At 38.5% G+C, this 26,109-nt stretch overlaps 1 protein-coding gene and 4 non-coding genes across 5 annotated transcripts; 1 reads left to right on the plus strand and 4 right to left on the minus strand.

The window, feature by feature from the left end:
- Positions 1-1,567: 1,567 nt before the first annotated feature.
- On the plus strand, positions 1,568-14,592 carry zgc:171566. The gene is made up of 9 exons (XM_062415899.1): positions 1,568-1,775; positions 3,060-3,174; positions 6,163-6,213; positions 7,182-7,266; positions 7,646-7,784; positions 9,228-9,334; positions 11,358-11,448; positions 11,936-12,073; positions 13,444-14,592. Exons 1-9 carry the CDS (start codon positions 1,664-1,666, stop codon positions 13,563-13,565), a joined length of 960 nt encoding a protein of 319 aa, XP_062271883.1. The 5' UTR covers positions 1,568-1,663; the 3' UTR covers positions 13,566-14,592.
- Positions 4,497-4,553, minus strand: LOC133978237 (U7 small nuclear RNA). Its single transcript, XR_009924997.1, has one exon. It is a non-coding gene; the product is annotated as a U7 small nuclear RNA (small nuclear RNA).
- LOC133978248 (U7 small nuclear RNA) lies at positions 5,491-5,546 on the minus strand. Its single transcript, XR_009925008.1, has one exon. It is a non-coding gene; the product is annotated as a U7 small nuclear RNA (small nuclear RNA).
- LOC133978253 (U7 small nuclear RNA) lies at positions 8,226-8,282 on the minus strand. Its single transcript, XR_009925013.1, has one exon. It is a non-coding gene; the product is annotated as a U7 small nuclear RNA (small nuclear RNA).
- trnat-cgu (transfer RNA threonine (anticodon CGU)) lies at positions 9,590-9,661 on the minus strand. Its single transcript has one exon. It is a non-coding gene; the product is annotated as a tRNA-Thr (tRNA).
- Positions 14,593-26,109: the final 11,517 nt, after the last annotated feature.

A 26,109-nucleotide genomic window follows, 5' to 3' on the forward strand; every position in this document is an offset into this window, starting at 1 on the left:
CATGAGGAAATCAACTGAGGCGGGAAAAAACAGGAAGTAAATATTAACCACAAAAAACAAGGAGAAAATCTTTCAAAATGAGACAGGAACTAACAACAGAAACGACAGGAAGGATGTGACTGAGAAATTCTGCTATGAAACTTTTCCCAGAGTTAATTTATTGTAAGATTAAAATGTGTAAAAATACATTTTTACTTTACTCTTTACTAATTCTAGTACTCAGTGAATCTTACTATAACAATGTAAAATATGTTAGTTAATGTTAATTTACTTAATGGTTGTAAAACAGTAAGTTCATAGGAGATATATTATCATGATGGGCATCGGTCAGGATGCATGGAAACAAGACCATGAAACTTGACTTCCCTCTCATGAGGTTTATTTCAATAATCTGGATTGTTGCAGTGAATGAAAAAGGAAAAGAAAAGACACACATGGGTGTCAATATTAGATCTGCCTCCCCAAGTGAAGGTGAAAGAAAATGAGTGAAAAGGAGGGCTGTCTTTAAATAAGGCTTGAGTGTTCAGGTGAAATCAATCAAGATAATCAGGGGTGAACCAACCAACCAATCAGTGAGAAGGAAAGGTGAAGACAGGAAGTGAAGTGAGGGAAAGGAAGTGGAATAAATAAAAGAAAAATAATCTTGTCTTGTCTTTGACCCTGAAACTGATTTATGCACCTTATGGAGTAAAAATAAAACACTGGATATACATTGATGCATCAGTATTAACATGTGATAATGTAATGTAAGTAAAGGGAACCATTCTTCTGCAGAACAAGTACTTATTTAAATACACTAGTATATTTTACAGTACCAAAATGTTCATTTACATTTTAGGATGATTTTTCTACATTTTAAAAACATTTTTGTGATTAGAATAATTGTAACCATGACAATCACACTGAATGACATATTAACACTTTACAGCTCAATAACTCCTTTAATTTATTATTTTGACACACACATAGTTCTGGGTGAAAAGAAGGTTTTAATATTACATTCATACATATTTATTTATTTTTATTTTACATTAATGATCCTCGGACACTAAATTCCCACGTCTCGTCTTTGACCCTAATACTAGTTATATGCACCTTATGGAGTAAAAATTAATGCATCAGTATTAACATGTAATATATGTGTAATATATATTAATAATATATAAGTCAAAACATTTTTTCTGCTAAACTAAGTATTTATTTTAATACACACTTTAATAATAGTTGAAAATCTTGAATTTTCGACTTTTACTTAAAATGAATCGTTTTTACATTAATTTGTACCTTTATCATTTCAAGCAAATAATGTGAATAGCCTATATCTTCCACCACGTGTGCTGCATGCTTCTCTGTAGACTGGGATCAGAAGCCTGATCTGTCTGATCTGTTTCTATGGATTAGGTCTGGCTACATAAGCCTGAACAGAGGCAGAGAGTAGAGACACAGACCAGAAGAGGACAGCAGTCTCCAGTTACGCAGCAGCATCATCACCCAGAGGGAAGCGGACCATTTGCACCTTTTTATTACACCGTTGCTCGTGCGTGCTATTTGCTGATCTTATCTGCCTGTTAAACCTAACACCGCCCATCATCTACCTACAAAAACCCAGCCTGCAATCCTTCATCTCAAGCGGTTTATAACACTGCACGCTGTGTTTTTTTGGATGTGTCGTCCGGCTGCAGCGGTGTTTGCGGTGCTGTCCGCCTGCCTCTGGTACGGTCCGCCTCTGTGCGCGGCCGCGAGAAGCCAGAACCTCAATTACCGGCCGGTCATCGGTAAGATTCAACCCCATTAACAGCTGCATGTATCCGGCTGTGCGTGTCGGATTATGATGGCACTTATGTAACTATCATTGGGAATGTTCGAGAAAAGGTGTCTGTGTGTGTGTGTGTGTGTGTGTGTGTGTGTGTGTGTGTGTGTGTGTGTGTGCGTGCGTGCGCGCGTGCGCGAGTACTAGGCAACATGAGAGAAACAGACGTTTCTCTCCATGTCTTCTGCTTCCTGGTGTGTATTCCTGTTCCTATATTTATTAAGGATGTGTTTCAACCCAAAAATACCACAAGAAACATATATAATAATATATTTGAGCAGATTAGAGCAGAAGAAGAGGTATGAATGGAATGGGAGGCTGGTGCAGTTATGTTGTATTTGTGTCATGATAAACAGGTCAGGTATGTTTACAATCAGGATGACGTATGTTTATTTTATCACCCATGCTCGAACAGGAGTTTTCAGGTTGGCCTGCATAGCTTTGTACCTTTGAGTAAATTCTGTGAGCAGTGAGACTGTAGACTATTTGAACCTTATTTCTGGCCTGTAGACACATTAAAAAGGACTTTCATTATAAGCATCAGGGTGTTGTTACATTGAAACACGCAGGCTTTCTTGAGTGAATCTACTTGAATCATTGTGGTTAGAAGAACTCAACAAAGTTCCCAAAACCAAGGCCGTGACTCATGACTTGTGGTAATGAGTAAAGTACATTTGTGTTACATTGTACTGTGATACTGGACTCAGTGTGTCACCTTGCTAACTTGTTTGTTTGGCGGCAGGATGTCTAAAAATACCTTGTACTGATCCAGAAAAAAAGTGGTATCTCATGAGTATCTTTCACTGTGTTCTAATTCAGATTAAAAACACTCTTTAAACTCAGTGTATTGTGCAGTTTTGGAGTATCAAAATGCACTAAATGCTGAATCCGTCTTCTCTACTCTTTCTTTGGTTGTATAGTTATATTAATTCTTTATTGTGTGTGTGGGCAAAGTTGGCTATTTGTGTTAGCACTGCATTTACAATGAATATGAATCATGATGTAATATTCTAGAGACCTTTCTGGAAAACCCAAAAGGAGGCACACACTCTTTAGGGAGACACACGTGTCACAAGACTGAACAAGTCAATACCTGCAAGTCATTTGATCTCTTGAAAACTGCTTTGGCGTTTTCCTCCTCAAAACATTTGAATGTAAAGAATTCTTCAACCATGCTGCATTAACGTTTGTATGTATCTATCAAATGAATCTCTGTGTTATGATGTTATCTGCTTTCTGTCTCTTATAGGTGTGTTGGCACAGGAAAACCTTCCAGGTGACCAGCTTGCCCGTGGCTCCTCTTACATCGCCGCCTCATACGTCAAATACCTGGAGGGGGCTGGGGCCAGGGTTGTTCCCATCAGGTAGGGACCAGGTGGAAGCCCCTCAGTAATACCTGTTTTGTGTAAGAGCATTGCTGGATTAACATGTCAGAGGGGCCCTGGGGCAAGGTTCTTGTCGGTGGGTCCCCACCAGTAATTAGACCGAACCCTCAACTGCATTATGATGTAAACTAGCACCCTTTTCCTTTTGTGCCCCCTTTTTCCTGGGTAAAGTGTGAAGTATAACAACAAAGAACCCATGTAGTTTTAGCTAGAGTTAAAAATGCTTACAATTACACTAAATAATCACATTTAAAAGACTTTTCTGTCAGCAAAAGTTTCATGTTTAGAACAAACAAAGAGTGCAGGAAGTTGGGAACATTGAGTTTCTGAATGTTGGATTAAAACCAGCGACTTCAATCTGTACAGTATCAGTAGATAGTGATTCTGTGTGATGTGTAAGAGGTTGTTCATAGTGACAAAGCCACGGAGAATTATCACCAGATCCTCAACTCTGCAGAGGCTTTTATCACTTTTATTATCACCAACTTTACTGTTTTACTCTACTCGACTACTACAGAGAGCTACTACAGTGTTCTCATCAATTGTCAACCACAGCTGCTTTCAGTAAAGACATCGTAGAAGGCTGTCATAGTATATCTCATCATCATACTTCATTCTTGGCAAGCTAAAGATAGTCATGCCCCTCTCATTGCATGGTGACCGCCCACATCAGACCAGCCCACAAAATCAGCACCATGACTGATACTGCTGTGAGTGAAATAAGGAATTAATGCACATTTAGTGGTTTTATGGTAGAATTCCTTTAAAGAGGGTCTAACTATCATTGTGAATGTGAAAGCAACATATCTGCTAATGGTTATTAGGGATTATCTTTGATTGCATACACAACATGTGACTTTGTAGCAGTATAATACTCATTACAGATTTGACAATTATCTTTTTTAATTAATATGGGCATTTTCAAGAGACAACTGTAACCTTAAAAATGAGTCAAAGCAGTCTAGCAATCCAATAATATAGTTCATACATTTTTTAAATATTCATGCCCAAATTCATCATAAGAATCTAAGGATTATAAATACAGAAATGTGTGCTCATAAAGATCTGCATTATTTTTACTGAAGAGAAATTAGAGAGGCCAGTGTTGAATGTAAAGGCTTATATGAGTCACATTGAATCTACGTTTTCCTTAATATATATATAAAGGTGAAATGACGAATCAGAGGGTGTCCATTAAGTCATCTGCACATTTGTAATACCTTGCACATTATGAGCTGTTTAAGTGTGGTACAGCTCATATCTATCAGGATATGAACAACATTTACTTTTTAACATCAGAGAGGGGATTCCTTTTATAGGAATCCTGCTAGAAATATTCTAAAAGAGCATTATATCCTGACTAAAAACTCAATTGAACTGTGATCCCCTATCTGACTCACAGCCATGTCAGTCATGGTGCCCAACAACTGATGTGGTTTGATGGGAGCCTGTGAAAATGAGAGGGAAGTCTGTCAGTTGTTCACCTAGAACGAAATATGATGAGTTATATTAAAACCGCCTTTTGTCCGTTAATGCAAAATGTTTTTTTTACATCTCTTAAAATATTAAAGTCATATCTGTGAAGGTACTTTGAGACACATATTAGATATAATGTATGCACAGTAATACATTAAGGACAGAAGAGGTGTCTTAGCTTACCATAAGTCCCATTCCTCTTTGTCTGTGTCATAATAATGATTATTAATATAAAATGGTGTTAGACCTGAGTATTACCACAGACTAAATACCTGTGAAGTTTTTTATGATTACATGAATTCAGATGAAAAATGTCTAAATTTCCATTCATGCATGAAATGTCCCTGTGTGTAGACGTTTATCTTCTGCTTCACTTTGTAGCAGTATAATACTCATTACAGATTTGACAATTATCTGTTTTAATTAATATGGGCATTTTCAAAAGGCAACTGTAACCTTAAAAATGAGTCAAAGCAGTCTAGCAATCCAATAATATAGTTCATACATTTTTTGAATATTCATGCCCAAATTCATCATAAGAATCTAAGGATTATAAATACAGAAATGTGTGCTCATAAAGATCTGCATTATTTTTACTGAAGAGAAGTTACAGAGGCCAGTGTTGAATATAAAGGCTTATATGAGTCACATTGAATCTACGTTTTCCTTAATATATATTAGAGGTGAAATGAAGAGTCAGAGTGTGTCCATTAAGTCATCTGCACACTTGTAATACCCTTGCACATTATGAGCTGTTTAAGTGTGGTACAACTCATATCTATCAGGATGTGAACAACATTTACTTTTTAACATCAGAGAGGGGGATTCCTTTTATAGGAATCCTGCTAGAAAAATCTAAAAGAGCATTTTATCCTAACTAAAAACTCAATTGAACTGTGATCCCCTATCTGACTCACAGCCATGTCAGTCATGGTGCCCAACAACTGATGTGGTTTGATGGGAGCCTGTGAAAATGAGAGGGATGTCTGTCAGTAGTTCACCTAGAACGAAATAGAATGAGTTATATTAAAACCACCTTTTGTCCGTTAATGTAAAAAAAAAAAAAAAAGTTTTTACATCTCTTAAAATATTAAAGTCATATATCTGTGAAGGTACTTTGAGAGACATATTAGATATAATGTATGCACAGTAATACATTAAGGATAGAAGAGGTGTCTTAGCTTACCATGAGTCCCATTCCTCTTTGTCTGTGTCATAATAATGATTATTAATATAAAATGGTGTTAGACCTGAGTATTACCACAGACTAAATACCTGTGAAGTTTTGAGATTACATGAATTCAGATGAAAAATGTCTTAATTTCCATTCATGCATGATCATTTTTCATTGTCCGCCATGCATGAAATGTCCCTGTGTGTAGACGTTTATCTTCTGCTTCAAACCAGAGTGATTAATTACATGGTCCATTGTCTTGGATACTTAATGGCTTTAACCATGTTCTGTCTTTCTCTTCATTATTTGCTCACCAGAATCAATCGCACAGAAGAAGAATATGCAAAGATATTCAACTCAATAAATGGGTGAGTTCACCAAGGTTCTTTGGTTTTCTGCTTTGTGCAGCTCTTTTATGACACACTGACTGTGTTTTGCTGCCGTAAGCCAAAAATTACACAAATCAAGAAGTCTCTGCCAGGCTGTTGCTTTACATTGTTCTACAGGTTTTCATTCATTTGGCATTTAGTCGTATTCACCGTAGAAAAATAACATAATAAATCGGTTAGATAAAAAGTTGTGATTAAAACACTTGACTATAAAGTGCATCAGTGCAACAATAAGCAAGAAAGTGATTGCATAGTTAGTGTGAGACAGAGTATGCCACTCTGAATAGGTGCGTTTTCAGGCGGGATTTAAAGGTGGAAACAGAGTCCGAAGTGCAAATGTCTGGTGGGAGAGGGTTCCAAAGGCGGGGGGCAGATCGGCTGAAAGCTCTTGACCCCATGATGGTAGTTAAGTTGGCAGATGGGGCAAAGAGCTGGTGGACGGAGGAGGATCGGAGAGTTCGGGAGGGTGTGTAGATGTACACACTCTAACAGCAGGTTATAGCATAGGTTGTTAGCTAAAAGGTTGACAGGCTAACGCAGTCAATCAGCAATGTTTCATCATGAGGAAGCATTAATATAAATATTATATGTCTGCCATAAGTGATGCTAATGTTAGCTTATGAGGCACACTACATTAGTTGGTGTTATACAAGACAAAACAATATAATTAGCTGATGAGCTAATGGATGATTGAAGTGGTTATCAGGCAAAGAGGGTGATAACATGTTGTATTTATGGGGTTTAAATACTTTATTGCCCTTTCAACATAATTGATAGGAATTTGGTTTGGCGAGCTCACACAGAACAAGAACCTAAATCTCATATAACGATCATATATGTCATGTTAAGACACGTGTTTAAGATGTGAAAAAGTGCTATTAACCACTATTAGCTTCCTAGCAGCATTTCCCTGCATTGCTAACTAAATGTTTAACATGTCTGCTCAGGTTGCTGCTGCCGGGAGGAGATGTAGACATTCAGACATCCCAGTTCAGTCGAGCCGCAAAGATCTTTTATAACCTCGCTCTGAAGGTAAGACTTGGATAACCGACTTACAAGATGAAGTGACATCTCAGTATGAGTGGGTTTTTTTTTTTTACTGATGTAATTCCAATGTAAGTGATGGGGGAGAAAATCCACTGTGCAGAAGTAGTAATACAGTCTAAAGCTTCAGCAGTCGAAGTTAGATAAGTGGGTGTCTTTCAAATATAGCCCTTTTTAAAAAAAAGAAATCCCTTTTTTGTTTCCCAGATAGTGATTCTTGACGGGCTACAGTGGAGAGATAGTATAAAAGAGGAGGGAATGATTGTGTGCAACTGTATGAGAGTGAAGCACTTGGGGTTGTAGGTGAAAGTTTAGTATAAAAAATGGCAGTACCTTTGCATGCTCACACTCTCTTCCCCCCCTGCAGGCCAACGATGCTGGGGACTACTTTCCTATCTGGGGAACTTGTCAAGGTTTCCAGCAGCTGACTGTCCTCACAGCCAACAAGAACCTGCTGACCCTCACTGATACCAAGGCTGTGGCTCTACCTCTCACACTCACAACAGGTATCCTCCTCCTCTTCCTCCTCCTCCTCCTTCGTCTTCTTCTTCTTCTTCTACTTCTTCAGCTCTTTTCTTCTCTCTTCCTCCCCAGCAACCTCTCATCTTTTCTCCTATTCTCTTTGCTTCTGGATTATTTTCTCAGTTTACACTCATTTCCTTCTCTATTCTTAAGCAAACCCATGTTTTTTCTTCTTATTCCACTTCTTGGCTCAAAGAGGTTTCACAAGCCTTCAGACTTCCTGGATGATAAGTCTGTTTCTCACAGAAACCTGTTGCAACAAGCCTGTCTGACTGATGTTGCTTTGCAGATAAACTATTTTTGACCTGAAACTGTGGAAGATACCAATTGCTAACTAGCTTTTAGACTCAACTTGAATATATCTCTCTGACGAACATAAAGAAAACAGTAACATAGGATAATAGTATTTACTTTTGACATTTGTTGTGGGATTTCTTTTATAGAAATCCTCCTAGAAAATTACTAAAAGAGCAAATAATCCTAACTGCCTAATCTTACAACTGGGACTCCTTTTTGACTCACAGCAGTATCACCCATGGTGCTCAATGTAGGACTATGTGGGTGGATCCCATGCAAATAACAAGGGGAATTTGGTATTAATTCATTCACTCATTGTTGTATGCATTATCTGGACAAGGAGAAACGCATGTCAATAGAAAGTGTAAATGGAAGTTATAACAGGATCATATTGGTCAGACCACATTTGGAGCTCATCAGGCTTGCATTGTGATCAAGTGTCAGCCAGTATAAATACAATCTGCATAGCACGACCACATTTTTTGGGAATTAAGTTGAAAGGTCACCTATCTCGACATCTTCCTGTCAGTTAAAGCACACATAATACAAGTTATAAGTAGAAGCAGAAGCTCAAAATCTTCCATTACAAAAACTTGAGTAAGGAAGTAATGACATCCATTCATTGCAACAGTTTTCTAGACCAGGAACAAGTTTGTTATATGTCATCTCTGCATAGCTTATTTGCATATCTCAGATCACATTGCAGGCAAACTTCTGCAAACAAGAATACAAAGTGATTCCTATTGGACGCACAGCAGTTTCACTCATGGTTTTCAGTGTGGTGAAATGTAGGTGGATCCTATGCAAATGAGAAAGGAAATCACTTTCAGTAGCACACTAGTCTAAATGTCAGGGTAAATTTAAGTTCTGCTAAGTTTTTAATACAGCCACAATTGTGTTATTTCTTAAATTAAATTGAAGGAGTAATCATTTAACCATAATCTGTGTAGTTGGTCCTCTTCTAATCCAGCTGTCCAAAGACTCCAGTATAGCATTAATGATGCTAAATCTTGTAGATCTTCATAGACCTGCATAGACTTTTCAATAAATGCTACCACCTCTCTATTGTGTTCCTACATTTTCCGAACATCACTATTTCATTGCCACAAATGTGTGTGTCTGCCCTCCAGCGGCCCAATCCAGCCGTTTGTTCCGAGGGTTTCCGAAGGATCTGCTGCAGTCTCTGGCTGAGGAAAACATCACTTCCAACTTCCACAGCTGGAGTCTGTCTATGCAGGTATTTTTCTGCTCCACTTGATTTGTTTTCCCTTCTTCAGATCATCAAACAAACGAAAACTAAGTCTCACTCACTTGACACCGTTCTGATGTAAGAATTGGTGGGGCCGTGCATAATCATAATTTTTCAACTGAGTGTAACACCACAACTGACTGTCCAAAAGCATTTCCCTATTTGTCGAAGCCATTGTTCAGATGAAAACCATGACTTGTCAAATCATACTTCTCTTATTTCACAGCTTGTATTAACATTGAAAGGCATGGATGGGGGTTGAACCCATGATCTTTGGTTTACGAGACCAACGCCTTACCACTTGGCCACCATGCCTCAACTCAAGGCAATGAGGGGAGAGGTCGCTCTATATATTGTAACCTTTTCATTAAGTTGTGGTTTGATATACTAGCAAGGTATTGCGATTGTAACCCAAACATCTGGTGCAGTTATACATTATAAAAGCTTTTGAAATGAAAAACTAACATTTTAATCGTCAAAACTCTATCTAATGTGAAAAAAACGTGAATTTAGATTGTGTAGAGTTTAGGGTTGCCAATGGTCGATTATTATCATTACAAATTAGTCTAATTAGTTCAGTTTTGTATCTTTTTTTTGCTTAATTAAATAAAGCCATTAATTGTGTTCCAATCTATTGGTGAAGACAGACCATAATTTGCTTCCCATAAATAGCAAGACACATTTGCTTCCGGTTGTGAATTGACCCACCTCCTTTACTTTGCTCAAAGTTCAATGTGGTCGAATCTTGACTTTTGAAATTGACTCCCCATATTGTCCAGCCAGTTTAAGAGAGGGATGGGACGGACCCCTAATTCAAGAAATATCGTTTTTTTTCTCTTGTTTCATAACTACACACAAAGTTACATCACCAACAGAGAAGACAAGATGCTGTTTGAATGCAGTGAGTGTAAGGACAGTGACAGACGATACTGACAGTGAAGTGTCTAATTCACAGCTTTGTGGGCTGTTGTTGTTGTTACTAACCACGCTAACCTTTGCAGTTTGTTTACAACCCTACCCATGCTGTTTTACAGGCGGATTTCACTCTGTTTGCACCATAACCAAAGGCCAAAAAGCCAGAATAAATGAGATCACCTGTGTGGGTGTGCAGGTCCTTAAAACTAATGAGATAAATTAACCACATGAGATTTTTGGATTATTTAAGTGCTCACATAAACTTTTAAAGGCATGGATAGGCACTGAACCATGGTTTTTGGTTTACAAGACCAATTCCTTACCACTTGGCCACCGTGCCACAGCACATAAAGCAAGGGGAGTTAGACTCATTGCACTGTATTGCATTGCAACTATAGTTGACTCTATGCTATCTTCGTCACCTTGCAAATGAAAGTGATAGTGTTGTAATTACAGCAGCTGAACATACAAGGTATTTCTCAAGGGAACTTCAACAGTATGTCAACTAATAACACTGATAATCAATCAATGTTAATATCATTGTCTTTAATATTTCACAACTGAAACATTTGCAGTGAAACATTTGTTCATCCATTGAGGAAAATGCATCTCCACATTGTTCATATACAGTATCTATGTACATAAGGTTTTAAAGAGTAAATGCACGCCCAAGGCCCAAATGTTGCTGTTCCACGTTGACCAAACCACATCTGACTACACTTACAGTTACTGATGTCAGAGGTATTGATGTTTGTTTACCAGTTGGTAAGGCGTTCATCATGTGAACCAAAGCACAGTGGTTTGGTTTGACCCCCCATCTATGCCTTGAATTTTCAAGTGCCTGTGACTTTAAAAAATCTGTTCGTGATCCCCGTTTGGTACATAAGATATTCAGTGTGTCCAGGTTAGTGTACGTATCTTGTGTATAGGTCCTGCTGAGTTTCCTCAAGCAAGGTAGTTTAATTTATATCAAAATTTAGCATTAAACCTCAATACATCAGTTACTTCTATTGTTTTTTTTTCCATGCATAGTGAGCAAAGCATCTCATTTTATGGTGTGATAACTAATATAAAATCAATGCCTTTGAACCAACAGAACTACAGTCGGAATAACAAGCTGAAGAGGTTTTACAAGATCCTATCCACCAACAATGATGGAAAGAAAGAGTTCATCTCCACCATGGAAGGTACTGTTAATCACTGACGGACTCTACAGTTTGAGTGCCATATAATTTATATTGTTCAATACACAATTTCCATAAACTCACTCACTTAGCGCCCCCTGCTTGATGCAAATATTATAGTGTAACAAATAGCACAGTGTTGTAATGTCAGCATTTTTCCACTAGATGGCACCATAGTCACATCATTGAACAAGGACATCTCAATTAGTGCTATCCTACCCTTAAACCCTAAAATAATCACCTGATAAAAATGACTCCTACTTACTTTGATTGTTCAACACCCTACATAACACTGATTGATGTGGATAAAATATAAAATAAAGGTTTCATCTGTGAACTGTCTTTTAAAATGTGAGGTATTGGTGTTTTCTTGAATTTTAAAGCTCAACATTTCAACATGACTTTACACCATAATTTTTTTATAATATATTTAGGCTTATTTGTTTATATGAGGGAGTTGTCTTTTGACAATATTTCTGATTATCCTCAGCCTACCGTTACCCATTTTACGCCGTGCAGTGGCATCCGGAGAAAAGCCCCTTTGAGTGGATAGATAAGCCTGGCATGGTTCACTCCAGCTCTGCTGTAAGAGCCAGCTTCTACACTGCCATCTTCTTTGTTTCTGAAGGTAACATGTGGTGTCCATTCATGTTTTATTATTTATATTAAGGTTGTTATGTGTGATGTTTCTCAGCAGATGTACAGTACAGTAGGTTACTGATTTAACCCTTTATGGGGCGATTAACTATATTTGGTAACTTCTGTAAACTTCCAAAATTGCCTCCACATGCCTCTCTGTGAGGCTAACCCTAACCCTAACCCGAACCCGAACCCGAACCCGAACCATATATGGTAACTTCATTGACTTTGATTTGCAACATAAAAATGAAAAATTAAGAAAAAAGTCATGTAATATCCCCCAAATGACTCTGTATAGGGTTTAAATGTTGATTTTCCAAGTATTTCAATGAGTGCTCAATAAAGGGTTAATTAACATTTGGTAGACAGTTTGGCAATGAGCCGACAGAGATCTCCGTAGTTTGGCTCCTGATGCAAAAATAATTTATGGTTAAACTTTTCAGTTTGGTCCACAATGAAAATTTAAATGATACCTTTTTAATTACAGATTTCTTACATATTATAATGAGCCTGCAAACAATCAATGTAGTTTCTGGAGCTTTTGATCATATGGTTTTCATTAGCAGACAGAGTTTGCTCCGTTTTAATAATTCCTTTGTTCTCTACCTAACTTATTGCCTGTTTTGGCTTAAAAATTGTGTTTCAAAGTCCAAAACTACCTCACCCCAAATCTCATTTAGTAGTTCTGGAGACTCATATATGATCATATCGCATGAATTTAATCAGCAAATGAGTTTGCAAAGATGTAATCGGTTTGTGCATGCCCAATGTTTTCTTTTGTATATCTGAGCACTTTAAGGACGTCTCATTTGAGCTGATTCAAAATGAACTAAACAAATAAATGAGTCTGTTTGATGTCATAGCATGTTCCTGTAACTGATATCTGATCAATCCTGCAAAATTAGCATTTCTACCTAAGCAATATGATAAATGAATATAACTCTAACTCACAAGTCATGAATCTAACTCATCTTTCTACACAGCCAAAATCACTCCCAGACATTACATATTTGTTATTTAAAAACCACCATTAGCCAATCAGCATGATTGTCTCGAAACAAGATCCAGACACTGATTAAAGTTTGAAATGAGTCTACAGTATGATTAAGCTGTTGACACAGAGTATAAAATAGTATAATAAATGTCGTCAATGAAGCTCCACACAAATGAAAGACAGAGAGACAAAGTGATAGAGCTGAATTAATCATTGTTCATTGAATTTATAACAAGCTAAATTCAACGATTGAGGATAAGAAAGAGAAAGAGTTGCTGAATCTTCACCACTAGATTCTGCCTTGTCTTTTTATATTTTAATTCTTCATCTTTTTTCTTGTTCTTCCACTTCTTTCTCTCATCCAGCCATGAAGAACCACCATCGTTTCTCCAGTCCTGTGGAAGAAGAGAGGGCTCTCATCTACAACTTCTCTCCTGTCTTCAGAGGCATCCATGCAGTGTTTGTGCAGAACTATTACTTTGATTGATGCACAGTACTGAAGACAAAACAGACCTGGACTCAATCTAGTCTTAACGTGTCATCGGTAGGCCCAAGATCAACACCAAACTTGACAGAGTCACTTTCAGTAGCCTTGAATCAAGTCAATAATTAGCAGCTTAGCTTAGCTCATTTGCACAGTAACATGAATTGGAGAAGTGCCAACAGTACAGAGATAAACATGCACTGGAAAGTAAGAATAAATATAATTAAAACATCTTAATGATTTTAAGTGTAATCATATAAAAGGAAAATTAAAAATAGTACAAATCACTCAGTTCATAGGTGAAATAAGTAAGATATTAGTTTAGATTTAGGAGTAAAAAAACAGAATCTTTTAGGTTTTAGTCTGATCCCACTTCCAATTAACTGCAACACTTTCTATATTATTCCCTTATTGGATATCTTTCTATACTGTCCTCCTATGTTTGATTCCTGTCTTCAATCCAAATCAGCTTGCAGTGTCGCATTATAGGACTATATTCAACCAAGATTTGAAAGGGACTGATTATGCCAAATTAAATTAAATTAAATTAGACACAAATATACTATTCTTATCATTGCAGTATGTGCCCATGATACCTGCAGTAGTTTAACCACATAATAGCACTTATGAAGTCTAAACGCCGACATACCCATGACAATAAATAGATACCTTTGCTGTTTTTTTTGGCAACTATTACATCACAGCTGAAGTTTGCGTACACCCACTCCAGATCCAATCATTTTCCAAATCACTGCCATTCCTTTTATGTCTCTGTAAACATTGTTTGTGATGAGATTCTTCTGAGTTTGCTGTCAGATACATTAACCCTCCTGTTGTCCTCAGGTCAAGGAAGGACAGGAGGAAGGAAGGAAGGAAGGAATGAAGGGAGGAAAGAAAAAAGGAAGGAAGGAAGGAATGAAGGAAAGGAGTATGGACGAAAAGAGGAAGGAATTAAGGAGAGAAGGCAGTGAGGAAGGAAAGGAAGAAAGAAAGGAGGAAGGGAGGCAGGAAGGACGGAAGAGAAGGAGTAAGGAGGGAGGGAGGAAGGAAAGAAGGAAGGATGGAAGGAGGAGGGATCAAAGAAACAAAGGAAAAATTAAAGAAAGAAGGAGGAAGGAAAGAAGGAAGCAAGGAAGGATGGAAGGAGGAGGGAGCAAAGAAACAAAGGAAAAATTAAAGAAAGAAGGAGGAAGGAAAGAAGGAAGGGAGGGAGGGACGAAAGAAGGAACAGTCAAAAGAGACGGGGTCAATTTGACCCGGGAGGACGACAGGAGGGTTAAACACACCCAACCTCTGGAAACAGCACATCTGGTTCATTTAAGTTCCCTTTAGTAAACACCAGCATCAGGATCCAGCCTCTTAGTTCTCCCTAATGTAATTTTAAGCACGATCACATACCTTAAAAAAAAACAATCCATCTCTCTATTATGAGATGACTAACTTTATGTGCAGATATCACTTTTAAAAACTCTTAAATTCAAAAACGTTTTCTTCTCTGTGGTATACATTACAAATCTGTGTGCTTAGATTTTAACAGGACTGCAAATCGCCCGTTGCATCGTAGGGAGGGATTGTGTGAACCTCCTTTAGGCTCCTAAAAGTCCAGGAGGGTAGAAAGAGAAATAAAAAATCCTTTGTGGTGTCAGTATAGCCAAAGCCTGACGGAAATGCCACTTAAGCCTGAGCTTAAACGTGGACAACCAGTAAACACTGACTCGCCTCAGTTCCCGTGCTGAGTTTGATCGTCAGCGAGATCGCAAACAAACTGCTGTTTCAGTATCAGTGTGAAATAATGAATGTGAGTTTAAACATTTCCTTGTATAGAAATGGAAACATAGGCTGCTTCTCCTTTATATTTGGCTTTATTCTACAGTAAACAACACATTCCTCAATATGTAGTAACAGCATTCATTCATTCCTATACAGTGTATTTCTTTTTTTATTTAACATTTTATTCCTAAATAAATGGGAAATGGAGTATTTTGTATAACATGTTTATCAAGAGAATGCCAGATCTCTTAATGTCTTAAGATAATCAAGATTTAAGAAACGATAGCTTTCACATTTACTCCCATTTTCCAAATTTTACACTGTAAGATATTTTTGTAGGCATTATTACAAAGGGAAGGATTGTAAGAATGACGTATATCATTTTCATGTGAATCACTGTATGATTGTTTGCCTTTAAAATGTAACTTTAAATATTGATGTGGCGTGATGTCATGACTGTGTTGAATTGTCATTTTTATCATTAGCTAGCATTATAAAACTAGAATACCAAACCAAAAAGGCTCATCATTTAAGGTTTTTAATCATTTTCCCCCCACAAATACCAAGTTTATTTCAAAAGCAGATTTGTTTTGAACTGGTTTTCCCCCGATTTGGATCCTCCACACCTTCCAACATTCATAATCAACATAGTCAACCTATGAAAACAATGTTATAAACTTCAATTTATACATGTTAAAAGTTTTGACACACCTTGCCATTCACTGAATGAGAAAGTGTGTCCAAACTTTTGACTGGCACTGTGTGTTATTGATTTTTTTACACCACCATTTTTAAAAGTTTCACCTTCTTTTTAGTGCTTTGTTTTGTTAATTGAAACCTAAAATGATGAGCCAAATACTTGTCCAAATCCTGCTTCAGAATTTCCTGTATTATATTTCCCGACTCAGCTAAGTGGCTTTTGGATACATGCATTGATTGCACAACTGATTGTTTAGGTTATGTTTGTTCGACCGTGTGTCAGATGTTCAGACAATAAAGGAAGTCAAGTAAACCTCAGTATTCAACATCCTTTGTTTCTTCTTTAAGGAAAAAAAATGATCTAAATACAAAGCTTTTAACTCCACCATTTTGCTACTATGTCAAATTTACTTTGGGTTTTGAAGCTAATTTGACATAGTGTCCAAACCATAAAATGACATGATGCTCTTTGGCCCAAAAATTATTTTCCCAGAGACATCTCTGAATCAGTGGATACATTTCTTTAACCCTCCTGTTGTCCTCTCGGGTCAAATTGACCCCATCTGTTTTGAATGTTCCTTCTTTCCTTCCTTCCTTCCTTCCTTCCTTCCTTCCTTCCTTCCTCTTTCCCTTTCTTCCTTCCTTCCTTCCTCCTTTCCTTCATCCCTTCCTTCTCTCCTTCCTTCCTTCCTATTTTCCTCCCTCCCTCCTTCCTTCCTACGTTCCTTCCTTCCTTCCTTCCTTCCTTCCTTCCTCATTCTTTCCTCCCTTCCTTCCTTCCTTCTTTCCATCATCCCTTCCTTCTCTCCTTACGTCCTTCCTCCCTCCCTCCCTCCTTCCTTATTTCCTTCCTTCCTTCCTTCCTCATTCCTTCCTTCCTTCTTTCCTCCCTTCCTCCTCCCTTCCTTCTTTCCTTCCTTCCTTCCTCCTGTCCTTCCTTGACCTGAGGACAACAGGAGGGTTAAGCATCACATGCCCCACGAAATGACTCATTTCATCACTATCAGAATTTGATCCTTTCAGTCTAATAACATTTGGAAAGTCTAGAGGAGTTGTATGATTAAACTGTTTTAACCCCGTTAAAGTTTATGGCTAAACTGGAAGTAGCCAGTTAGTCTGGTAGAAGTCTCAAATGTGTTTGCTCTATGTGCCCTATAGATGCAGAAGCATGCAAAATAACTTCTTTTTTTTGTGTGGCTTCATGGGACACTGAGTAACTTTCATATGAATAAATAGAGCCCTGCCTCCAATGCTGTATCCAGTTTATACATGGTCGCCCATAAAGTTGGAATAATTTTGTTTTCAGACACATTCCTCTTTTTATTTTCTATGTATACACATCAGTAATCACCTTTGAGCAGGTATAATGAGATTGATCAATACAATTTTGAGAATATACACTTGTCCTCTGCACAACATCCACCAGATGGCATCATGATACCACTAAATGTACACAGATAATTAAAGGCAGTGGAGAGCCTGCTTGCCCACCAACTGGTGCAAAAACAAGTTATATGGTGTAGATATTCAATGATGGACTAGCTTGGGACCTAATAATGAAAAATGATTAAACATGAACTCTACTTTCACCATGTGGTTTCTTTAAATGCCGTGAAAGTGCTCTGAGGGAGAGAATCCTACATTAGCGCTGTATTTTCTGCAAAAGTTAGACCAGTTTTTTTTTCATTGTACATGAGACATTTTTGTTTTTATCTGCACTCTTGTGACTGGTTTGAATTGTATTGGGATTCAATTAGAAATATTATGATGTCAAAGACTTTCATGCACCAATCAGGGTTCAGCAAAATGTGAATCAGGATCTGATGACAGCTGGTGGGTTTGTTCGGCCACCGTCTGTCAAAGCTAATCAAACTACACCCACACAGTCCTGATGAAGTAGATTAGCTGAGTTTTAAAGTGTTTTTTTCCCCCCGATGTTCACAAATATTTGACTATTGTTGTCATGCATTTTCAGATAAGAGATATAAACTAATATAAAAACCAAAAGCTATCAAACATCAAGCAATGTCTCACTTCATACATCAGTTTCTGGCGAGTCAGTCTGTTATATTCTGCTGAGTTGAAACGGCGATGATGAAACTTTTTCACTGAGACATGAACATCAAATAAAATATTTATTGAGGCATAAACTGCTCTTTGGTCACCACTGCTTTATACATTATACATAGCAACCTTGAACACTGGTCCTTAGATACAGTGAGTGTGTGTGTGTGTGTGTGTGTGTGTGTGTGTGTGTGTGTGTGTGTGTGTGTGTGTGTGTGTGTGTGCGTGTGTGTGTGTGTGTGTGTGTGTGTGTGTGTGTGTGTGTGTTTGCTATTCAGATATGTGACTGTAGATATGAGGAGTTGTCTAGACGAGAGATCAGTTTTATGCTCACCCGAGGCAGCTCTTGAGTGAGAGGTAGTTTTTATATCCAGATGGACTTACAGACACACACGCACACACACACACACACACACACACACACACACACACACACACACACACACACACACACACACACTTCGGTTGCTGTTTCACGGCTTTGTTGGATTGTCGTGGGATTTTTTTTTCTTTCATCTGTGATGCTGAAGCTTCAAAGATCTACAGAAAAATATGTTGGTTTTAAAATATATATATATATTTATTATATATATGTCTTGAGTGGAGAGGCGAGAATAGGAGCAGAAAGAAGAAACAAAAGTAGGGTAGATTTCAGAAGCAAGAGGTGAGGGTGCAGACGGAGAGAGAAGTAAAGGAGAAAGGAGAACAAAGGCAAGTTGGAAGAAAGAACGAATGAGGCGAAAGGGAATCAAGCACCGAGTCGGGATGTCAACATGGGACATACATGAGTTTAATGGGTCAGATTCATCCATTGGCTCCATACAAACATGATGCGTGTCTGTCCATGTGGTGGTTAATGGGGCTAAGCTGAGTGACAAGTGGGGCCTGTGTGAGCAATGATCCTTAGACCCCACATGGGCCCCTGTTTGTGTTCACTTACATTAACGTGAGGACTAATTGATTTTTTGAAAGTGGGATATCTGCTGCATTACACGAACAGCCCGTCCTCACAAGGAAAACAACAGTGTAGATCTAAAATTAAGGCCAGTAAAATAGTCCTGACCCCAGGAAGATGATGTCAATATAAGATGACTGGCAGATGATTTTATTAGGAGATCGGTTGGGTTAATGGAGACACAAATAGTGCCGTTTCCAGCTGTGAGTGTCATGTTTCCAACAGAAAGATGGGGTTTCATGAAGGTGGAGTAACTTTAACCTTTGTGTCGTCCTCACGGGTCAAATTGACCCTGTCTGTTTTGACTGTTCCTTCTTTCCTCCCTTCCTTCCTTCCTTCTGTCTGTCCTTCCTCCCTCCCTCCTTCTGTCTTTCTTTCCTTCCTCTCTCTTTCCTCCCTTCATTATTTCCTTCCTCCATCCCCCTTTCTTCCTTGCTTCTGTCCTTCCTTCCCCCTCCTTCTTTCCTTCCTTTCCTTCCTCCCTTCCTCCTTTCCATCCTCCCTCCCTCCTTCCTTCTCTCTTTCTTTTCTCCCCTCTACCTCCTTCCCTTCCTTCTTTCCTCTGTCCTTCTTTCCTTCCTTCCTCCCTTCCTCTTTCCCTTTCTCCCTGCCTCCCTCCTACCTTCCTTCCTTCCTTCTTTCCTCCATCCTTCCTTCCCTCCTACCCTCCTTCATTCCTTGTTTCCTCCATCCTTCCTTCCTCCCTTTCCTTCCTCCCTTCCTTCTTTCCTTTCCTTCCTCCCTTCCTTCTTTCCTCTGTCCTTCTTTCCTTCCTTCCTCTTTTCCTTTCTCCCTGCCTCCCCCCTACCTTCCTTCCTTCCTTCTTTCCTCCATCCTTCCTTCCTTTCCTTCCTCCCTTCCTTCTTTCCTTTCCATCCTTCCTTACTCCCCTCCTTCCTTCCTTTCCTTCCTCCCTTCCTTCTTTCCTTTCCATACTTCCTTCTTCCTTCCTTGACTCGAGGACAACAGGAGGGTTAAGGAAGTATAAAATCATTTTAACCCTAACCTACCTAAACCTAACCAGAGCTTAACCTCACCATCGTCATAAAACTCTTAATTTTCAGTTTTGGAAAGCCATAGTGCATTTTTCTGGTCATGACTATGGTGTAAACATAACTACTGTATCTGGTCACTTTTTACCAGCCTGAATTTGATACCTATATTGACCCTTTTAATACTGAAACATTTATATCAGCAGTTGATTCCCCCCTTTTCTCCTAAATGCATCTAATCGCACAACCAGCCACAAGGAACATGTGATCAGGCTCAGCTCCAAGCTTCCTATAGACATGTGCATCTCTCAGCAACAACATCGACCAGCGTGCCAGAGACTGTAGGTTCATTCACAGGCGAAATGAGTATTAAGCAGTAAGCAATAAGTAGCAAGAGTAAAGAAGACGCTCATTTATCCCTGCTGCAATTACATGATTTAATTTGCACATGTAATCACGTTGCCTCTGGAGCTTCAGTCAGAACTTATTTTGTAATGATGAATGAATGCTGTGCTCTATCCGGCCAGAATTTGTGTTTGACCTTAAATTATACATGATTATGTTCTTTATAACTCAATACGTATTAAACTGAACTGAGATGAGCTCGGGACATGGCAGAAGAGTCGATGCCTATTTCCTAATGACTCAAAGTCTAATTTGAGGCTGAAGGCTCTGTAACCCCAATGCATGCGTCAAAATAAGTCACTCACAATGATTAGCAGTAAAACTTGACATCCACTTTGCAAAGACAGGTGATATGGGAGTAGAGGAGATAGCAAATTGAATATCTAACTTCACACAACAACATGGATGACTGCACACGATGTCTGGTTTTCGACTAATGTACCAAAAAAACAGGAATTTCTCCACTTTTGCAGCTTTGAAACAATGAGAAAAATGTCAAGTTCTTCTGTGTAATCGACCGTGTAATCTATAAATTAATCTGACATGCATCTGACTCTGATTATAAAACAGGAGAATCTAGACCAGGGGAAAGCTGGCTACGCTAACTCACACATTAAGCAGGGTTCTGACGACGGTGAAGTATGTGGTTCCAGTTTTGTGAGTGTATGACAGGAAATTACTGATTTCAGAGCGATTCCACTCCAATGTCACCTGAAACTTTACACATTTGATATTTCACACTTAGCACATTAACCTCACCAGAAATGCTGCTTTTTTACATATGGTGCTTTTCCACTACACAGTTCCAGCACGACTCGCCTCGGTTCTTTTTGCGTTTCCACTAGGGAAAGTACCTGGTACCTGGTCCTTTTTAAGTACCTGCTCTGGTGAGGTTACAAGCGAGCCAAGCCGGTACTAAAATGTGACGTCGACACACTGCTGGCCACTGATTGGTAGTTGTCGCTGGAAGAGTCATGAGCCGTCCCACACAAGAATCAAACCCGCCATTTTTAAATTCATAAAACAAAGTCACAGCAGTTTCGCGGAGCCGTGCTATGACGACCCCGCCCACGTTGAGTAGGTCCTTTTTTGTAATGGAAAAGGTCTGCTCTGGAACCGTACCGAGGCGAGCCGAGCCGAGGCGAGTCGTGCTGGAGCTGTGTAGTGGAAAAGTGCCAATAGCGTCCTATTTTGTTCGTAACCAACTCCTAGATTGTTTCCTTTATCAAAATATTAATTTGGCAAAAATAATTAATAATTTAACTCTAACTTTAAAGTAGTCTCATTATTAAGGCCTATTATCACAGGTTACACATTGAATACAAGACAGTCATCTCACAGGTCATCTTATTTTCATTATTATAATGAAAAAATCATCATTGCACACCTTTACACAGGCAGCAGGCATCATTTAGTAAGCAACATTTCAGCCATTGATTTATTTATTGTGAATTAATTCAATTTTTTTACCTAAATTGTCTGAAAAGTTTATGGGTCCAAACTCAGTTGAGACTTTGGGTCACAATGTCAGGCTGTACTGCCCTGGTTACCTCCCTGCAGGGCAGTTTGAGCTCCTTTTGAAACTCAAAAATTCAACAACGAAAAGAAGAGCCATGAGCTCATTCAGCCCCCGCTGCAATTACATGATTTAATTTGCACATGTAATCACGTTGCCTCTGGAGATTTAGTCATAACTTATTTTGTAATGATGAATGAATGTTGTGCTCTATCGAGACAGACTTTGTGTTTGACCTTAAATTATACATGATTATGTCCTTTACAATTCAATACATATTTGGACTGAACTGAAATGAATTTAGGACATGGAAAAAGAGTCTATGCCTATTTCCTAATGACTCAAAGTCTAATATGAGGCTTAAGGCTCTGTCACCCCCCCGCCCCCTCCCCCTCCCACAGTACTGTATCTATTAAACATGCTTTCCACACAAATGTAATACTACGGTATTTGATGAATGATGCTCAGTGTTTTTAATTAAATAGTGGATCGGAGCAAGGACTGCAACTAGCTTCATATTTGTTCTCTGGGACCCATTAATTACACAGAGCTTACTTCTCATCAATTCATGAAATAACTCAATTTCCCTCTGCATTATTGAAGCGTAAGGACACATGGGATCCAATCAGAATATTTGGAGTTTATTAAATGATTGAGTGTGGTGGGTTGTGATGGTACTATAAGCAGGGTAATCTTCATCAGACATGCTTTATGTATTAGAGCGGAGCTTCACTCAGCTGGAACTTTACCTCCTGAATCCAAAACACACACATAGATACACACACATACATACATACCGCATCTCCCATCAGCCACCCTGATACGTATACACGCTACCACACACACACACACACACACAGAGTAATTCCTCCCATCATCATGATGATCGTTATCTTCCTGGCAGCATTTCAACATCTTCACATCTCATTAAGTAAGAGACAAGGGTGTCAGGACCTTCTGAGTGCACACACACATGCACACACACATGCACATACGCACAATATACACAATATACACATGTGTAACGTATACAAGCACCTCTTCTTGCGAAACACATATGCACAGTCATAAAAAATGAAGTGGACTACACAATCCAAAGCTTTCTACACACAGACACCTGCAGCGTTCAGAGCGGTGTCGATCCATAAATGTGCAATCCCCCAACCCATTATTATCCATGTACCATATCATGGATAATAGTAAGTTAGTCAACACACCATCAACATCATTATACATCATGGTGTCTGTGCTGTGGAATGATAGTAATAAACATGATGTGCTTTCAATACTGCAGCTACTACAATAAATAGAAAGATAAGATAGAAAGATTGTATTTATTCCAATCACTATTTTATGGTCTAGGAAAACATTTTATAGAATATGAACAATTTAAAATGTTTGAATTTTCTTATAAAAACAAGTCAAATGTATATGCAAGTAATTTATATGTATTTTCCTGTATTTCTTTATTTTTACGTTTTTAGGGTGTTTTTTCCACTATAGGAAGGCCACCTGACAAGCCCTGATGGGTTTTATAATAGGGGGGTTTATGGGTTTTACTTTCCTAATCTCAACAAATCTGCATGTATTATTTATTATTTTTTTTGTATTATGTATTTTCTTTTCTTTTTTTATGTGCAAATAAATTAAACTAAACTAAACAAGTCAAATTTGGACATTTTTATACACAAAATTATGTATCAGCTGCACAAAAATTGACCAAAAAAAATGCATTTTATTTCCATTTTATATAATTCGGTCGCATTAGGAAAAATCCACCTAGAGGAAACATGTATATGGTGTTTTTACAGGTTTACAATGTTAAAATGGGTCAAATTTTACCATGAATAGTATGTAAAGGTTAATATAAGATAAGATGTATTTTTATGTTAAGTGGGAACTACCTCCTCCTCTGTAGTTTACAATGCATGCATTAGTTTAGATTGGGCGGAGTGATACGCTGCACAGTGAAGTCATGTATCAAGTTTGTTGTCGGTGCCACTTCTCTCTTCTTACAGGTAGATATTAAAAAGTTGCTCTCTGAAGAAGCCGTCTCCGTGTTGTTTCTTACCCACGACCCAAAGTAGATTTAATTAAGGTGACGCTAACATACACTCAGCGTTACATTACTATAGATGCAGTAGATGGATGGTTCCACAGTGCAAAAACAACAGTGCAATGACAGTAAATAAAGTGATAAAGTGCCTGAAAGTAGATAAAGTGACTATGACAGTAATTAAAGTGACTATCATAGAAAGCAGAGAAGCAGAGCAGAGCATCAACTCTCAACTTCCCCCGTCACGTTAATGCTCCTTTCCCTGCACAGCACAGCAAAGACAAGAACACTGGCAACTTCTGACTGGTAAAACATCTGCACTGGTTTCCTACAGATGTTAAAAGGCCCAGCTTCCAACCTTCACACATCAAACCACAGAGAAACATGTTCAACTTTTATACAAGGAAGGGAAAGCAGGGTTTGTCATGCCTTCAGCTACTTGTGATATTGTTATCTTTGCTGTTATGTCGCTGTTTTTCAGCATTGTTACGACCAATAAAACATCCAGGGGAGGAGGGAAGTAAAAACTGGTATTACTAATAACAGATATAAGAGGACAACTGCACTACGAAGGCAAAACCAAGGATTTATTTAACAATTCAGAATGATAATAAACCAAAAACTCTGGCTCAATAATCAACTAAGGACGGACTTCTCTTAACCTTTGTGTCGTCCTCACGGGTCAAATTGACCCCGTCTGTTTTGACTGTTCCTTCTTTCCTCCCTTCCTTCCATCGGTCCTTCCTCCCTCCCTCCTTTTCTCTTTCCTCCCTTCCTTCTTTCCTTCCTTCCTCCATCCCTCTTTCTTCCTTCCTTCTGTCCTTCCTTCCTTCCTTTCCTTCCTCCCTTCCTTCTCTCTTTCTTTCCTCCCCCCAGCTTCCTTCCTTGCTCCATTCCTCCCTCCCTTCCTTTCTCCCTCCCTCCCTCCTTCCTTCTTTCCTCCCTCCCTCCTACCTGCCTTCCTTCTTTCCTCCGTCCTTCCTTTCTTCCTTCCTTCCTTCCTTTCCTTTCCTCCCTTACTTCCTTCCCTCCTTCCTTCCTCCCTCTTTCCCTTCCTTCTTCCTTCCTTCCTCCCTCCCTCCTTTCCTTCCTTCTTCCCCCTTTCTCTCTCACTCCCTCCTTTCCTTCCTTTGTCCTCCCTTCCTTCCTCCTTTCCTTCCTTCTTCCTCCCTCCCTTCCTTAACTTGAAGACAACAGGAGGGTTAAAAAGAAAGCCACTAATATGATACAACACTACTGCTAGCAACTAAACACTATCACAGAGTAACACGCAAGACAACAACAACTACACTGTCGGATGGCCCACTGGCACATGGTAAGGAGAGTCTGGAGCCTTCATACTGAGGCTGATTGCAATGGGGCTCAGCTGTGGTGATCATGTCAAGAGAAAGAAAAAGAAAAAACAGCACCCAACACACCACGGCACATACAGTAACAAGCATCTATATTTTTCAGCACTGTCTGGAGTAGAAACTCTTCTTCAGGAGATTACTTTTTTTTCTTTTTCTCTAGCATATTCCAGTAATTTTTTTAATATTAAAATGTATAATGGAAGTCTACAGGAGGAATGTTTGAAAAGTGGAATCTAGAGTTTTAATGCTTTATGGGCAGCCATTTTTTATTAATAAGAATATTCATATTTGAACAGGAAGTGAAGGACACAGTGGACAGATTAAATAGGTTCAATTTTTAATCAACATATTACTGATATAAACATCAAGGGCTCAATCTGTTCAATTTGTACTGTTATATAAAGGCCATTGTTTTCTATCGGGTAACTTCAACTGTATAATGAATCCAATCATGGACAGATTCTCCTCCACTGCAAATATGTCCAACTCAAAATCTTCCCGTATTATTAATAGTTTATGTAAAGACACTGGTTTAATATATGCATGGAGAGAGTTACATGCAAAAATGGCTGTAAGCAATCATACTTTGTTTTCCTCGCTCTTTATTATTCCGCCTACTTCTTTCTTATTATTATTCCACATTTCGTACGTTTTCAATTGCTGCAAACTTTTAAATGTCAAACTGTGCAACTCATTCAGCAGATGTGTGCTATTACTTTTATGTTTCCGTGCATATTC

Source organism: Scomber scombrus, chromosome 3 (assembly GCF_963691925.1).
Source record: "Scomber scombrus chromosome 3, fScoSco1.1, whole genome shotgun sequence".
NCBI lineage: Eukaryota > Metazoa > Chordata > Actinopteri > Scombriformes > Scombridae > Scomber > Scomber scombrus.

Coding starts and splice junctions, on each gene's coding strand:
- zgc:171566 (XM_062415899.1), top strand. CDS start 1,664: ATGTGTCGTCCGGCTGCAGCGGTGTTTGCGGTGCTGTCCGCCTGCCTC. Junction 6,214..7,181: donor ATATTCAACTCAATAAATGG/GTGAGTTCACCA, acceptor ATGTCTGCTCAG/GTTGCTGCTGCCGGGAGGAG. Junction 7,785..9,227: donor ACCTCTCACACTCACAACAG/GTATCCTCCTCC, acceptor TCTGCCCTCCAG/CGGCCCAATCCAGCCGTTTG.